Consider the following 16,051-nt stretch of genomic DNA (forward strand, 5'->3'; position numbering starts at 1 on the left):
ATCCACCAACACCTTTTTGCTACCAAGATTCTTTTGTGACGCATCAATTGACATGTAGCCTAATGAATGTTTAGCGTTTTACCCTCTCACCAACAAATTAAGCATTCACACTTTTAAAAGTGTAAGCTTATTCGTAGTCATCTCCGTAATCGTCATTGGAATGGTAGTTTCTTCTTGCATCAGAGGATCCAAAGAAACCTCTGCTACCACCAAATCCATTACCTCTAGAGTTTCCAAAACCACCCCCTCTGCTGTTGCCTCTACCTCTGGAATTACCAAAACCACCACCTCTATTGTTGCCAAAGAAGCTACCGCCTCTGTTGCCAAAGCCAGATTTACCCATCTTGGAATATCTGAGCCTATCTCTTCCTTCGGAAATGAACGAAGGAACTTCTTGTTTAGCTTCTTGCAAGAGTGTGATAAGATCGTCTGCAATTTGGTTATTCTTGTCAGTATAGAATGAAGTGCTGATACCAGTATTACCTGCACGACCAGTTCTACCAATACGATGAACATAATCTTCAATATTTTCTGGAAGATCATAATTGATGACATGTCCAACGTCGTTGATATCCAAACCTCTACTGGCAACATCTGTTGCAACCAAAATTGGGGTGACACCTCTTCTAAAGTTGTCAAGGGCTGTTTCTCTTTCTCTTTGTGACTTGTCACCATGAATTGAAGAGGATTTGAAGCCACTCTTCATTAAAAAGTATTCTAAAATGCTTGCTTCCTTCTTAGTCTTTACAAAGACAAGAGTGAGAGTCTCTACAGAAGCAATTGTTTCAAGTAACAATTCACGCTTTTCTTCGTCTTTACAATAAACGAATTTTTGTAAAATATTCTCGTGAGTACTACCGACTCTACCAACAGTCAAGTACAAGTAGTCATGCAAGAAATCCTTTGCCAAGATTTGGATATTCTTTGGGAAAGTAGCGCTGAACATGAGAGTAATTCTGTCACCTGCTGGTGGCATTCCAGTTTTTTCAACAATATAACGAATTTGAGGTTCGAAACCCATGTCTAACATTCTATCTGCTTCGTCCAAAACCAAGTATTGGATCTTGGAAAGAGAAACTGATCCTCTATCAATGAGGTCAACCAATCTACCTGGAGTTGCAACAAGGATGTCACAACCTCTTTCTAATTGTTTAAGTTGATATTGGATAGCAGCACCACCATAAGCTACAACAGTTCTTCTACCTGTACGATAAGTGAATTTTCTAGCTTCATCATAGATTTGGGTGGACAATTCACGAGTTGGAGCCAAAATCAAAACACAAGGATAAGTCATAACTTGATCCATGAGTTCTGGATGTTGAGTAACGGTTTCATATTGTTGTTGTCCTAACAAGTTTGAAATGATAGGGAAAAGGAAAGCACAAGTTTTACCAGAACCTGTTTGTGCGCAAGACATCAAATCTCTACCAGACATTACGATAGGAATACTGTGTTTTTGTACAGGAGTTGGCTTTCCGAATCCAGCCTTTTCAATATTTTGAACCAATTTAAGAGGAAAATTAGCTTCCTTGAAGGCTTGAATGGGAGGAACAATGTCCTTACCAGTTACTTTGACTGGAATGTCTTCATAGGCATCAAAGTTAATACCGGTGTTTTTCTGTTTGAAAAGTTCTTCGGTTTCGGTGTCTTCTCTAGTGTAGACGTCTTTGCGTTCAAATAAAGGCTTTCTGTCATCTCGTGATGATGACTGTCTATCATATCTTCTGTATGATGATGAGGAGTTATCTTGATAATCACCATCATCTTTGGTCCAATCAACAGCTACTCTACTATTGAAAGCTGGTTTGCTATCACCATTGCTAGCGTTACTATTGTTGAATGGTCTTCTTTGTTGTGATGAAGAATAACCATTAGAATGTGATGATGATGCGCTGCTAGTTGTTCTTTGTGTTCCGTTGCTGTTGGATGAGAATGGTCTTTGAGAGTGTCCATTGGAAGCTGATGATTCAGTACCGTTAGTTGAAGGCTTGGAATGAACAGCCTCCGCTTCTTGGAGCATCTTTTGTCTCAAATGTGGAGGGACGTATTTAGACATTTTGTTGTCGGTTGAGTAATTGAAAAAAGTTTTGCAACTTGGTTTTATACTGTTTAAAATATAGACTCCTTCAATATGTTTGCGCATAACGGATAATGTTGTTCAATCAGATACAATATCAAGATGATGATGGTTTGATGGATAACAATAGATTATTAAATATGTCCATGAATAGTGAATAGAGCACAGCCGTGATGAACATGGGTCATGTTTCAATGTGCGATGGTTGTTTTGTAAGTCAACAAGTTAAGGTATCATCATCACGATACAATGTATCCCAAAAAGAATCAAAGTTTCAGAATGGGTCAAAATTCAAAATCCAGAATACATACCTTTGGAAAGAGTGAAATGTAATGTGTTGGATGGGAATTGAATATTTTTTTTAACCAATTTTTTAAAATAATTCTGCATTTCAATGTTGAGCATGATGATGATTGGCAACTTGGCTGTTGTATGTTGTTTTTTCCGTAAAGGAGAATAATATTTTCAAAATGTGATGACAAGAATTGAATGATTCCGAACGTGTGATGCGAGTACTGGTCAGGACACTAAATCAAAGAATTGATGGACAAAATAACAAAATGTTTTGTTGTTGTTCTCGCAATTTTTTCTTTCTCAAGCAATCAATTTGTTGAAGCCGGTTGGAGTTCAAGTATGGTTTTCAAAGGCACAGAGGCAGAACATTCGTGTCAATAACGTCTACAACTCCTAAACTCATAACTTGGAAGAAAACTCTGGGATGAATTAAGGATCTTCTAGGAGATTTGATAAGTTTGGCCTCAAAGAATGTACCTTCCTCTTGGATGGGTTGTTTCTCGAGACGCTTACATAACAAACGAACGTGTGAAAAGTATTTACATGACTCTCCAAGGGTGGTCCTATCCTCAGTTTCGTTGATGGTATAGTTGGTATAAAGAAATGCAATATGGTATTTTCTTGCAATTTTCTTCATTAGTCGAATAAGCTCATCAAAACTGCAATCCTCTTTTTCTGAAATTTTTGAATTAACTCTAGTTGGAAAAAGCTGTGAAAGTATGACAGACAAGCTGTCAATGACTACTAGCCTTAAAGTATTGTAGAAAACATCTTGACCACTTTCTATTATATTTACAAGCTCTAAAAGAGTGCTTTTCAACTCAAGAGCTGTCATTATATCAAGAGCTCTAATTTTGTGAAGTGTTTCGCAAAGAGAACAAATATCATTCGCATCACCAGAGTTTGAGGTTTGAGATTCTAATTGAGATTGACGTATTTGCTCTCGGTAAAGAGTGCTTTTAGCCTCATAAAGTTTAGCAAAATCTCGAGCATTAAAAGAGGAGTTTGAACTAATCCACAGAACAGTATTTGAATTTTTCTCAATAATACTATTGAGAGCAACTGTCATACATAAACTAGTCTTTCCACTTGATTGATAACCCAAAATTTCTGTCAACTCTCCAACATGAATTCCCGAGCCAAGAAGCATGTCCAAAGTACCGCTTCCTGTATTGAGAGGCTGGATTTGAGCTTTTTCATTGTTCAATAACATTTGTTCAACGCTCACAGACTTTGGAGCGTATCTGCTGATGAAATATTCTTGCAGAATATAGAGCTGCTTTTTAACCAATGCTGGATCAAACTTGATATTGGATAAATCCGATGTGTTAGTTTTTTCTTGATTTTCATCGTCATCTTCCACCATCACAATATCTTGTCTCATTTCTGTCTGTGATTGTCCTACATCGATTTGTTGATTATGTAATTCCGATGAAATTTCTCTTCGGTTTCCTTTTTCGTATATTGATGATGCATAAAATCGGGAAATCTTTTTCAATAAATTGCCAATGTTTGAAAACACAACTTCTTCCACACTATCAACACCACTTCCTATCAATAGAGTGTAGAGAGAAGAAGGGATGGCAGAACGATGTTCGAGTAATAAAGGCATTTTTTCCAGTGATGTTTGGAAACCTTCTCTTTTCGATCAATTCAATCAATAAAAATATTTTCAATGATAAAACCATCCAAAGGCAATTTATTGAAAATCTTTTCACTTCTCTGCCCACATGATCAAAACGTTCAAGGACGTTTACTTCACGTTTCATCATCAACATTATTTTCCATTACGAAGAGGAATTTCTTTCCCCAAACCATCACAAAAAAAATGTCTGCTTCGTCATCAAACGTTGACATGGAATTGTTGTTGAATGAATCATGGAGATCAACTAATTTGCCTGATATTATCAAAAAACAGCCCGATGTAGAAAAATTTCTCGGAAAAAACAGAGATTCTAATATTATTCCCAAATTGGAAAATACATTTCGAGCACTCAACGAGATGAGTTCTGTTTCGGAATGTAAAGTTGTCATTTTCGGTCAAGGTATGCAGTGTATTCATATGTTGTTCATGTTTTCTTTAAATTCAATATTTTTAATTATTTCATGTTGTTTATCCCATGATGAATGCAGACCCCTATCCAAGAGAAGAAAGTGCAATTGGTATTGCTTTTTATGACGGTCAGATCAAAAAGTGGACGGATGCCATGTCCCCAAGTTTCAGAAATATCGTCAAGAATGTTTTAATTGGTACTGGACATTTGAACTCAAGTGATAAAGTGGAAACAATGAGAAAACAAATTGCCAAACTCAAGTTATTGGATCCACCCGATTGGTTTGAATACACCATGAAACAAAATGTATTGTGGCTCAATACAGCATTGACATTTAGTGGCACTGATAAGAATGAGCTCAACAAACATACCAAATTCTGGGCACCAATTGTTGAGGGAATTGTTGAAACACTTGTCAAAGAATCCACTAAGGGCTTGGTATTTGTGTTATGGGGAGGAAATGCCAAAAAGTTAAAAGTAAGTTGTTGCTTCATGCCAGCATTGTAATTGTTCAATTTAATTTTGAAACAAGACCATGATTAATAAGGTGGCTAAAAAAGGAACCAAGAAGGTAGAATTTGTTGAAGCAAATCATCCTGCAGTAGAGAGCTTCAATGATGTTCAAAGCTTCACAAAGGTGAATGAAGCACTTAAAAAGCTTGGTCATGAAGAGATCGACTGGTTGGGTACTGAAAAGAAGAGAAAGGAGGCCCCAAGTTCCTCCAGCTCAACAGAAGATGAGGAGACCACTGGGGAATCTTCAAACAAGAAGGCTAAAAAATAGAAAAATGCATTGATGGATGGATTTGAAAATGTTTTACTCATCTGTGTGAGTTACAAGCTCGAGTAAATTCGTACTAGTTTGCATGAAAATATAATAGGGGTTCTACTTGTCACAAAAGTTTATGGGTGTTCAACTGTTTAAAATTGTTCTTTCAGTCGTTGACTCACCACTCTCAGACGATTGTAAACAACTCCAGGAGGAGAACCTAAAATCAAATCAACAATTGCGCTTCTAGCAAGTTGAATATTTGCAAATGATCCCATCACATGAATACGAGCGTCAGCCACAACAATACGAGTTTTTGTGGCGTTTTCAATTGTAAATTTCACTGCACCTCCTTTACCAGCAATACGAGCAATAGCTCTGCTCAAATGGTCTCCCTGTAATGAACGTTTCACGTCCTTGACGTCAAATGATTCAATATAAATATCGTCTAACCGTAAGAGAGCTAAAGCATCTTCTACAGCAAAACCAAGCATGAAGGCCTGAACAAAATCTCTAGCCTTTGTCAAGTTTTTCAATGATTCATTTTCTTCGGTGTCATCTTCTTCCTCTGTTGTTGACATGGTCTCTTTCTTTGGTGGAATTCGGATCTCAACCTTTTGTTGCTTAGTATTCACTCTCACTTGTAAATGCAACTTCTCTACAATTGGTGTATATATGGACTCCCATTCGGTTTTGAGAGCAGTGAAACGGTTACTTGCAATACGGACAGCAACGTAATTGCTTTTTTGAGCTGGAGTGGATTTATGGTGGTGTTGATGCTTTTTCTTTCTCGATGATGAGCCTTTCTCTTCAGTTTGATTATTGGACGAGTCGGCCACTTGCAACGTTTCCTCCTCTTCAAAATTGCTTGATGGAGCCGAAGTCGATGACGAAGCATCGGCCATAGATGTATCATAGGGTTCATTTCTTGTCTTTTTGAGAGCATAAAGCTTTCGTTTAATTTTACCTGTCTTGGCATTTTGAAATTGTTGTTCTGTATTGTTGTTGTTTGTGCTTTCTTCTGGAGCATCGTCCATGGATGCCCAGACGTTACGTTGTTGCTCCGATTCGGGTGTTGGGTTGGTGATCATTTTTTTTGAACTTCAAGGTCTTCGAAAAAATGTCTGAAAACCAAACCGCCCTCGGCGATGAAGACACTTATCACCTTCGCCATCACGCCTCTATCAAAGAGGTCGCTGATCGCCCGCATACTGCAAACAAATCTCTCTCTGCTCAAAAATCGGCACATGATAAATTGAGAGAGGAGATGGAAAACGAAATTTTAGAAACTCCGTCCTCCGTCAATATAGCCAATTTGTCGGTAATACAACCCAGCACTGTATGCAACTCTCCTATGTTGTCGCAACCGGAGGTCTCTAATATTACTACAACCTCTGGCGTCTCAGTTTTTAGTACCTCGGCCATGACCGACGACCATTCTACCAAACTGAAGCGACATCATAAACTCTTCAGAGTGGTGGCCTTTACTACCAACTCTGTCGAAGAAGTCCTTGCAACCGTCGCAATGAATGCCGATGCGTTGTACGGTAGTAGAGTTGTCAGTGAATTGGAGTGCATTATTCTCTTCTTCAAGTCGCGCAAATTGGCAAACCAAGCAATATCTTCTGGTGCTAAGTCCAAGCTAACCATGATTCCTCAAACCGTCAAAACGTCATTCCGTTATAAGGTCGACAAAGACTTAGATAAGACTAATATGCACTCTATTATCTCAACTCTTGGTACTTCTATCAACAACATCAATTTTAGCAAGATAGATGATCAAGAGTTTTGGGCTATTGGTACTAATATTGAATTACCAGCCAATCATTTGAAGAAATTTAAGCTTTCCAAAATGAGAACAGATATCTCTCGTTTCCGTATCGCCTTTAACGGTAAAGAAAAAGATCTTCCTAAACTCAAGGGTGCCATTAGTTCCCAATGGAAAGTCAAGATTGAGAGTATCGAGTTGGCTAATAAGGTGGCTGTTGTTGGTGTCAAAAAGGATCAAATCACCAATAACATTACCAAGTTCGTCCAAGTTGGAAATCATAGTTTCAGAAACCTCTCATTCTCTACTAGAGTTGCCAACTCCATCAGTCACAGAATGGAAGCTGTTGAAAAACAAATGTCTGAAATGTCATCAGCTCTCCAAAAATTGACAAAGGAAATGGCTGTCTGGTCTGGAAAAAAGGTCACTGAAGGCTTTAATAAGATCAACAAAGCTATTGAAGAAATTAACCAAAAAGTCAACGCTCTCTTAGGCACTACTACTCGCAAGAGTAAAAGTGGGCATAAGAAGGGCCGACATTCCCTTTAATGGCCTCTCATTCTATAAGAAACTCCTTCAATTTAGGTACTGCTAATTTCGGAGGAGTTGGCTGGGTAAAACAATCTCAATTACTTACCCTAGCCCGAAAATATGAACTGGATATCCTTAATATCCAGGAAACTCATTTAAAATCCAGTACGGAAGACTATTGGAATGTATGGTATTTCAGGTCCTTCTTTCGTGGCTACTTAGTCTATACTTCCAACGCCACCGAGGGAGATAATGGAGCAGGAATTGCTACTATTGTCAAACCGTCACCTTTTATTAAGGTACTCCAATTCATCGAGCATATTCAAGGCAGACTATCAGAAGTCATTTTGGAACATAAATGCCTAGGTGTGGTCCGTATTTTCAATTGGTATGGCCCGGCTAACAAAAACAAATTAGAATTCATGAATAAGGCTCTCAATATTATCAACATTGCTGCTCAAACAGCGGTCTTGCATGGTGAACGTATTGTCATATTGGGAGACTTGAATGCCAATACTAAAACATTCAATAAGGTATCCTATGCTGCCCATGAGCGACTATTAATTGACCAATGTGACAAATTGAAGCTCTTTGATGTTGTTCCCATTCCAAACACACCTTCGTTCTCTCAACGCAACAAATACTCTCATGGTTTTTCTCGCCCGGACCATATTATTACTTCCCACAATGATTATTCTAATGTAGATGATGTTTCTACTGCTTATTCTCACAAACTTTTAACTATCTCCTTTCCCAGTAACCCTATTTTAGACTTCCCAGAAAAGTTCAACAAATATATTATTCATCCTAAAACTCTGCAATCCAAGATGAAGGAAATTAATAACGATTTTGCTATGGACAACCCTAGCACTCTCTTAGAAGCCCAAAATACCCTTGCTAAAATTGTGAAGAAATATGGCTCTCCTAGCACCGACAAGCCTTCATTGATTACTGATAATCGTAATGTTAGACAATTTCAGACGATCATTTTTGATTTGAAACAGTATCTTTATAAGCGTAAATATGTCTCTACTGTCACCAGCCAGTTCTTGAATAATAATTTTAGCCTCAACAATATTAAGGCTAAATTAGAGGAAGCTAAAGCCTCGCTTAACAAGCTTATTGGATCTCTATTGGCTGACCGTAAACGGGTCTTCGTGAATAGAATTAACAATCTTAGCTCTAAACAACCGTACTCCTATGCCTTCAGAAAAGAATTAGTCAGTTCTTCTATACTCAATGTAGTCCAAAGTAACCATAACTCGATAATTGTAGATCATTTTTCAGCCATGTTTAACACAGAACAAGAAGTGACTAAAACCCTTCCGGAAATCAAGAAAAATAATACTGTAGCCCAATGGAAATTCCAACATATCACTGCCAAAGAGTTGGGTAAAGTTATTTCTAAAACAAAAAATTCCATGGCTGGCTATGATAATATCTCGGTGCCGTTGTTGAAAATTCTAGACAACAATTCGCTCCAAGTACTTGCAAAATGTATCAATCACACAATTGACAGTGAAATGGTTCCTAAAGAATTGGGTATTGGTATTCTACTCCCATTACCCAAAGTCAATATGCCTACAAAATTATCAGACTTTAGACCTATAGTAGTATTATCTGTGATCTATCGCCTATTTTCTTCTATTATCAACAAACAATTCATGAATATCCTTGAAGAGGCTAATTTAATCCATACTGCTCAGCGAGGATTCATGAAAAAAGGCTCAACATTAGAGCACCTTATCAATCTTCGGACTGCCCTAGCATACAAATGTCAGCACAAACAAGAAGTATTCGCTATGGCTTTAGATATCAAAAATGCTTATGGATCAGTAATCCATAAAAGATTTATCAGCATTCTCAAAAAACATGGTTTCCGTAGCTCTGTCATTAATCTCTTGACATCCATGATTTCCAATAGCGTTATGAAAGTACTAGTTAACGGATTCCTATCCTCCCCTTTCGATGCGAATGTTGGAGTCCCACAAGGCGACCCTTCAAGTCCAGCATGGTTTAATCTCTATATTAACTCCTCAACTAATATACAAGAAAAACTAAAAGGAGTCCAAATATTTGATATTACTATCCTTTTATTATTATATGCCGATGATATTTTATTGATAGCTAATACTAAGATTGAAATGAATTCCTCTCTTAAAAGCCTCGGCCGAGAGTTAAAGAAAATAGGACTCGCTTTAGCTCCCAAGAAATGCAAGCTCTTAGCTATTACAGCTAAATCTAAACTATCTAAAGCCCTAGTCACTATTGGACAGGATACAATTGCCTCGTCTACTTCTATTGAATACCTTGGGGGTATATGTACCTTTAAGGATAATCTTTCTTGGTCCTCTGATAACCCAGTCAACAAAATCTCGAATCGACTTGCATCAGCTAAAACTTCTAATCTATATCTCAACAGTATCACCACTACAATTATGTCTAAAATTATATCATTGCCTAGATATGCCTGTAGCTTCAATGGAATCAGTAAGAATTCTCTAGACAAAGCAGATATTATGGTTGCTAATTTTATCAGAAAGGCTATTGGATTAGATTACACATTATCAAAATCAGTCGTTTTTAATTGCAAACAAATTGGGGGTCTTGGTATTACTCGCCCCTCTATTTTATTCTCTATTGAACCTATTTGCACAGCAGTTAGATTATTCAATTCCTCATCCTCCATCACCAAAAATATAGCTTTGGCTGCTTGGAAAGATACTACTTTTAACGAACCATTTTGGAACCACGTGAAAAATATTGCTGCTCAAAATAATTGGTCTCTCCAATACATTGATGAACGATATTCATTTGTCAATGAATACGAAACCCCTGTCGACCCTAGAACTGAATTGCTAAACAGTGATAGATCAACCATGAGCATTTCTGGCCTTGGAACCTTAGACCATAATAGAATCTGGCATCCATGTACCATCTCCTTTTGGAACAATTATTCACTCAAACCATTCCAGCAACGACTGTTATTTGCTCACCTGCACAAAGCAGAAATCCTTAGAAATTTCGGAAAAGATTACCCTAATTGCCACATTTGCAACACCAAAGCCAACTGGGAACATGTATTCACCTCATGCGCCATGTGTAGCCCAGAAATCAAATCATTATACACAAAATGGGACAATAGTTCCCTCAAATTCAACGCCCCGCTTGTCAGACTTCCCTCTAACCATTCTCTCTCTTGTATTCCAATGGAGTGGAATGGTAGTATCAAAGACGAATCTCTCCAACAACTAGACCTATCTCCCCCAGCCTTGACTGATTGGCTAAATGAAATATATCTCTCATTCGCTGCTTATGTTGGCAGTTGTTACAAAAACGCCACTTGGAACAGTTCTACTGTACTCAAGAAGGCTAGAGGATATATAATTAAACCCAAAACTGCAAAATTTGCAACTGCTTGGGAAACATGTAGCAATCAGCTTGGCGAACTCAACTCCGACAACATTTAAACCCCACACATACACACCCATTAGACACACTCTCGTCGGACAATTGAGTACCTATAATTTGTTTATTCTTCAATAAACCCATCCCTGTATTTTTTTTGAACTTCAAATTTTGGATGGTGTGTTTGCGCAGGGGAAAGAAGAGACCTCCACCTTTTACTGCAACCAACACAAATTTAATGTGTGTGAGTGGAGATGAACTTTTTCATCAATTCATGCTTATCCCTTCTGCAAATAAGCATCATCTGCTCAGTACTGCTCCACAACAATGCACCAATACTCTTGGCATATTCAATGGTGTTCTCCAAGTCTTTGATGCTTGTAAATTTGTCATAAACAACACTTTGTGTCTTCTTCAATCTGTTTCTTTCCTTTTCCCACAAAATAATTTGATCTGAAACAGTATCTGGAACAACTGGTTTTTTCTGCCTCATAATAGGGTGGGCATTCAATCTTAAAAATTGCAAAATTTGATGAGCTGTAATTCCATTCTTAAGGGCTTCTCTGATGGTAGCTCTGGTGATAAGTCCAACAATTAGATTTGGAAGACGATATTCTGGGAAAATGAATAATGAAAGGAGAGCAATTTGCAGAGGAGAATTGGTGTAGGCATATACTCGGTAATTAGTTTCTACAATAATGTAACCGCTTCCCGTCTCCTTATTTGAAACTCCAAACGAGGTGACCGTGTCATAACTGGTTGAAACGGATATTGTCAAGTTCTTAGCTAATGGGGTTGGAAAGTAATATTTATCCTTAATTCTCTTCTTCTTGTCTCTTGGAAGATAAATTATACCCAGGTCATTAAAATCTACTAGTACACTTTTTTGAGTTGGTGTTAATTCCTTACTACTGTATTCTTTTCCAATTTCTAAAAATCCCAACTCAAAAATAAAGTTAAGGATTTCATTCTTGCTTTGATTTCTTCCTTGTGCTGTTTCCAAGTATTGCTTTAAAAGCTTCCAAACTTGAACTTTAGTTTCTTGAAGGAGAAATTGAAAACCTTCGTTTGTGATTTTAACTGACTGTGATCTTTTGATCAGCTGAGAGCATTTGAGCAGTTCTTTAACATTTTCTGAAAAGGATTGCTCTGTTTCAACTGCAGTTCCAACAAGATACAATAAAACATTTTCCCATTTTCTCTTAGAGTAGTCTTGAAGAAACTCAGGATCTAAATCTTTGGGTTTGTGCTTTTTTCGCTTCTTCTTCTTTGGCTCCAACTCAGATTCGGCATTGTTTTGTTCGTGATGATCACCCTCATCAGTCATGTGATCTGCGTTTTCTTTTGATTCTCTATTTTTCTTGTGATGATGGTGGCTATGAGAAGCTGTAGGTACCAAGCTATGAGTAGTACTGGTTACTAATTTTCTGAATGTTTGTTGGAAATGGTTATTCATGACAAAAAACTCTTCCTTGTGTGTGTCGCTGTACACAAGGCTAATAATTCTATATTTTATCAATTGAGCTAAAGCACTTTCGTGCGCATCTTGAATTTGCTTTAAAAGTGCTTTTTGATCTTGCTCTTGATTTTTCTTTGATCCTCCGCTACTATCCAAATATCCAGATAAATTGGTTAATTTTTTTGGTACATCCAATTGTATTTGCTTTCGAGGTATTTCTGCGCAAAACAACATTCTCATCACATATTGCTTTGCAACATCGGAAAGAAATCTGAACACAGCTTTGCACGTCCAAGTATGATCATACAAGGCGTCCAACTCGGAAGGTGGTAATGCAAGAATATATGAGAAGATGTTATCCGATGACTCCAAGCCTTCGTGAATACTTTTCTGTCCGTCGCTTGATGATGAAGACATTTTTTTTATTTATTCAAAATTAATTTCGGCTTTTCATCAAGGCGTTGTTTCATGTGTAAACTTCCAGCTCGTATTCGAAGCGAAAACGAACTTTTATATTTACTTGAACAACTCAAGCTCTTCCGTATGACAACACAAACATATCTAATGATTTTCCATCGTTGTAAAAAAATTGTCATCATCAATTCTTACTAGAGACCAACAATTTGTCCGTCACACATACTGATCTGTCAGTTGACAACTTTCACACCATCATCATCATTATCAACGACATCCAATGAAACTCCACCATCATCATCTTCACAAAAATCAGAGTCTAAATATTGATCAAATCTATCAATTGTATGATTTTCCATTTGAAGCCATCTTTGATGTTTCAGAAGCAAAAGAAGAATTCAGACAATATTTGAAAAAAGAACACAACGAAGAACCATTCTTATTCTATGAAGATGTTGAAGAGTATAAACGATTGAAATTTGAGAGTTGTTATATTTTGGCACCTTACACCTTACACTTAGTGTCAGTGCTGTTTGCATTTGACACTTGAGTGCCAAATGAATGAAGTGTGATTTGTATTTGACACTTGAGTGTAAGGTGCTATTTGTATTTGACACTTGAGTGTAAGGTGCGAAATGGATGTTGATTGAAATGGAGGTACTAGTTTGTGAACCTAACCATTCTACTTCGTGTTCAAACGAATCTATCAAACAAAAAAAAGGCATGATTTAATCTCATGCATCTACTTTCCTTTCGTATGTTAGCTTGGACCTTCGTATGAAAGGAGTTGGGAGGCACAAAAGATGATATGTTAACCTTTCATTCATGATGATAGACTCAGCCGTTAAGAAGTATGACTACGAAACAAAAACTGATTCCAGTTCCCTTAATTGTACCCTTCTGATTGCTTCAGCTTGACTTTTGCTGTTACCGTCATTCCCAAATCACTCAAATTCGATTACATCAGCCAACAACAGTGTTGAGCACCATTCTCTTGTTCTTCTCACCGTTTTTGTAACAATTGAACAAAAGTACATGTCACTATGAAGAAAAGCTGGCAAGTTTCACTCCCCTGTTGAACCAAATGAAAATGTTTTCCTACATGTACTGCAAGTGTTTTTCCTCAACATAAATCGTCTCTCAAGTTCATTCAGCAAGCTCTGACATCCTGTTCGACAACTTCATCTCAATCTCTTTCAACGCCGTGTTGTATGGCGCAACATCAACTCAGAAAACAGGTGCTGAACGGTGGAACATTATTTGAACCACTTGCCTCACAACGCTTCACCTTAGAAAATGAGCGTGAGTCTATTCTTCCCTCCATAAACTAAATTTCGTAGATGATCATTTGGTATTGTCGTTGTCAGACGAATTGTCCAAAAATTGCGTTCGTGATGCTGTTTCCTATACTCGATGATGATTGTGTAGTGAAGAGAATTTTGAGGCCCGTTGCTCACAACCGTGAAGACGGAGGTTTGTAATTTCAAAATAATATTTAAATAAATTAAAAAATATACAGGTGCTGATGACACTCGGCACTCAAGTGTCAGGTGCTGTTTGCATTTGGCACTCCAGTGTTAAGTGCTATTTGTATCTCCTTTTTGGGACTACGTGCCATTGCAAACGGCACTAAAGTGTAAGGTGTAAGGTGCTAAAAGGTATGTCCTCGAAATTTGAAGAAAACAAAGCAAAGAAAGCCATCTCTATATTTAAAACCTATCTATTACCCAATAGTCCTCATGAAGTGAATATTTCCGCTCAACACAGACAAAATGCAGTCAAAGCCTTTGAACAATCCGCTCAACTGCAAAACGATAAGGCCATGCTCGTTTCCGAGAATGTATTCGATGAAATTCAATTAGCCATCTTTTATAATTTGAAAAACGATAATTATCCTCGGTTCACTACATCACAACAATTCAAAAACTTTCTCAAACACAAAGACATTGCATTTGTATCATCGATTGCCATCAAGAAAAACACGACCTATATGAAATATGTGCCAAAAATTGAAGGCCTCATTTGTGATAGAGATATCCAATTCTTCTCATTCATGGGTTTTAATGATGACTTGGATGTGTGGGACGAAATTTCAGTTTCCAAAGATGCTCGTTGTGCCTGCTATCAATCGAAAAAGGAATTTTATTTTAATGATCGTTTGGGTCAATCAGAAAACATGAATGGTAAAATAATGAAAATGAAATTCATTGTTCCATGTACGAAAGAGGAAGCGTTTAATGTATTTTCTCATACACATTTGAGGAAAGAAATTTTAGATATTGAAAGTATTAATCAAGTAGATTATACTCCAATTTCCAAGAATAACAAGTATGCTCAAACCATTCTTCAAATGCAACTTCAAATGAAAGGTTTTAGTTGGATTTTGAAACCACGTGAAGCAGTGGCCGCAATTACTTGTGTCTATGATACAAAGAGAGAGAGTTTAGGCTTTATTATGAAATCGACTGAAACTGTCATGGTACCGATTCGTAAATCTCATGTCAGAATTCGAGTATTGAATGCAGCGTTCTTTACTGATTGTCCAACCAGTACTACCATTACAAGTCACAAGATTCTTAAAAAACAATCCAGTGAATCCTCTTTAAAGAAATCATCCAACAAGAAGAGTACGAGTACTAGTAATAGTAGTGGCAGTTCATCATCATCACTCTCACAACCATCGCTATCATCGACTACAACCACTCCTTCTGAAAAGAATCATGGTGATACATTGGATGATTTACGTAGCAGCTCGTCCTCTTCTGATTCCTCTTTTGGTTCATCTGCAGAACATGCCTGTAAATTAGTCTTTACCTCCTTTTTGGATCTCAAAATACCTTCAGAGACAGTGAAAAAGAAACTCTTCAAAACCAAGAATAAGCTCGTCTATACTCGATTATTGAATGCAATCAAAGAGAGTCGATCTCTTGGATTTCCTCGTGCCAAGTTCAGTGAGGGAGTTTTGGATACACTCGATGCATTTAAGGAATATTATTTATCGAATGATTCAAAAGAAACTGAAATGACATGGGAATTACAAGACGAAGAAGATGATATGCTTCATGAAATTGTTGCACACAATGATCATTAATGTGTTTCAATGTGTGTGTGCGCGTGTGTGCGTGCACCAACCAAAATCTTGTCATCGGCATTTAGGAAATTGTGCACAACGGAGGATAAAAATAAAAGAAGAATCAATCTTGCTCTCTTGGATTGCGTATCACAACATTTTGATTGACGCTTTTAGAAAAAAGAACGTCGTTTGGGATTGTCATCC

The 16,051-nt window shown here is 37.4% G+C and overlaps 7 protein-coding genes across 7 annotated transcripts; 3 read left to right on the plus strand and 4 right to left on the minus strand.

Moving 5' to 3' along the window:
• Positions 1–127: 127 nt before the first annotated feature.
• C9374_007694 (uncharacterized protein) lies at positions 128–2,482 on the minus strand (the record flags this gene model as incomplete). The annotated part of the gene is made up of 2 exons (XM_044697687.1): positions 128–2,124; positions 2,389–2,482. The coding sequence occupies 2 exons, from the start codon at positions 2,480–2,482 to the stop codon at positions 128–130; spliced, it is 2,091 nt and encodes a 696-aa protein (XP_044546318.1).
• Positions 2,483–2,717: 235 nt separating this feature from the next.
• Positions 2,718–3,983, minus strand: C9374_007695 (uncharacterized protein; the record flags this gene model as incomplete). Its single annotated transcript, XM_044697688.1, has 1 exon — positions 2,718–3,983. One exon carries the CDS (start codon positions 3,981–3,983, stop codon positions 2,718–2,720), a length of 1,266 nt encoding a protein of 421 aa, XP_044546319.1.
• Positions 3,984–4,199: 216 nt separating this feature from the next.
• C9374_007696 (uncharacterized protein) lies at positions 4,200–5,209 on the plus strand (the record flags this gene model as incomplete). The annotated part of the gene is made up of 3 exons (XM_044697689.1): positions 4,200–4,416; positions 4,505–4,902; positions 4,958–5,209. 3 exons carry the CDS (start codon positions 4,200–4,202, stop codon positions 5,207–5,209), a joined length of 867 nt encoding a protein of 288 aa, XP_044546320.1.
• Positions 5,210–5,346: 137 nt separating this feature from the next.
• Positions 5,347–6,285, minus strand: C9374_007697 (uncharacterized protein; the record flags this gene model as incomplete). Its single annotated transcript, XM_044697690.1, has 1 exon — positions 5,347–6,285. One exon carries the CDS (start codon positions 6,283–6,285, stop codon positions 5,347–5,349), a length of 939 nt encoding a protein of 312 aa, XP_044546321.1.
• Positions 6,286–6,548: 263 nt separating this feature from the next.
• Positions 6,549–10,963, plus strand: C9374_007698 (uncharacterized protein; the record flags this gene model as incomplete). The annotated part of the gene is made up of 2 exons (XM_044697691.1): positions 6,549–7,479; positions 7,548–10,963. The coding sequence occupies 2 exons, from the start codon at positions 6,549–6,551 to the stop codon at positions 10,961–10,963; spliced, it is 4,347 nt and encodes a 1,448-aa protein (XP_044546322.1).
• A 173-nt stretch (positions 10,964–11,136) lies between these two features.
• C9374_007699 (uncharacterized protein) lies at positions 11,137–12,777 on the minus strand (the record flags this gene model as incomplete). Its single annotated transcript, XM_044697692.1, has 1 exon — positions 11,137–12,777. The coding sequence occupies one exon, from the start codon at positions 12,775–12,777 to the stop codon at positions 11,137–11,139; it is 1,641 nt and encodes a 546-aa protein (XP_044546323.1).
• A 1,657-nt stretch (positions 12,778–14,434) lies between these two features.
• On the plus strand, positions 14,435–15,865 carry C9374_007700 (uncharacterized protein; the record flags this gene model as incomplete). The annotated part of the gene is made up of 1 exon (XM_044697695.1): positions 14,435–15,865. The coding sequence occupies one exon, from the start codon at positions 14,435–14,437 to the stop codon at positions 15,863–15,865; it is 1,431 nt and encodes a 476-aa protein (XP_044546324.1).
• Positions 15,866–16,051: the final 186 nt, after the last annotated feature.

Source organism: Naegleria lovaniensis, assembly GCF_003324165.1.
Source record: "Naegleria lovaniensis strain ATCC 30569 chromosome Unknown tig030, whole genome shotgun sequence".
Classification (NCBI taxonomy): domain Eukaryota; phylum Heterolobosea; class Eutetramitea; order Acrasida; family Naegleriidae; genus Naegleria; species Naegleria lovaniensis.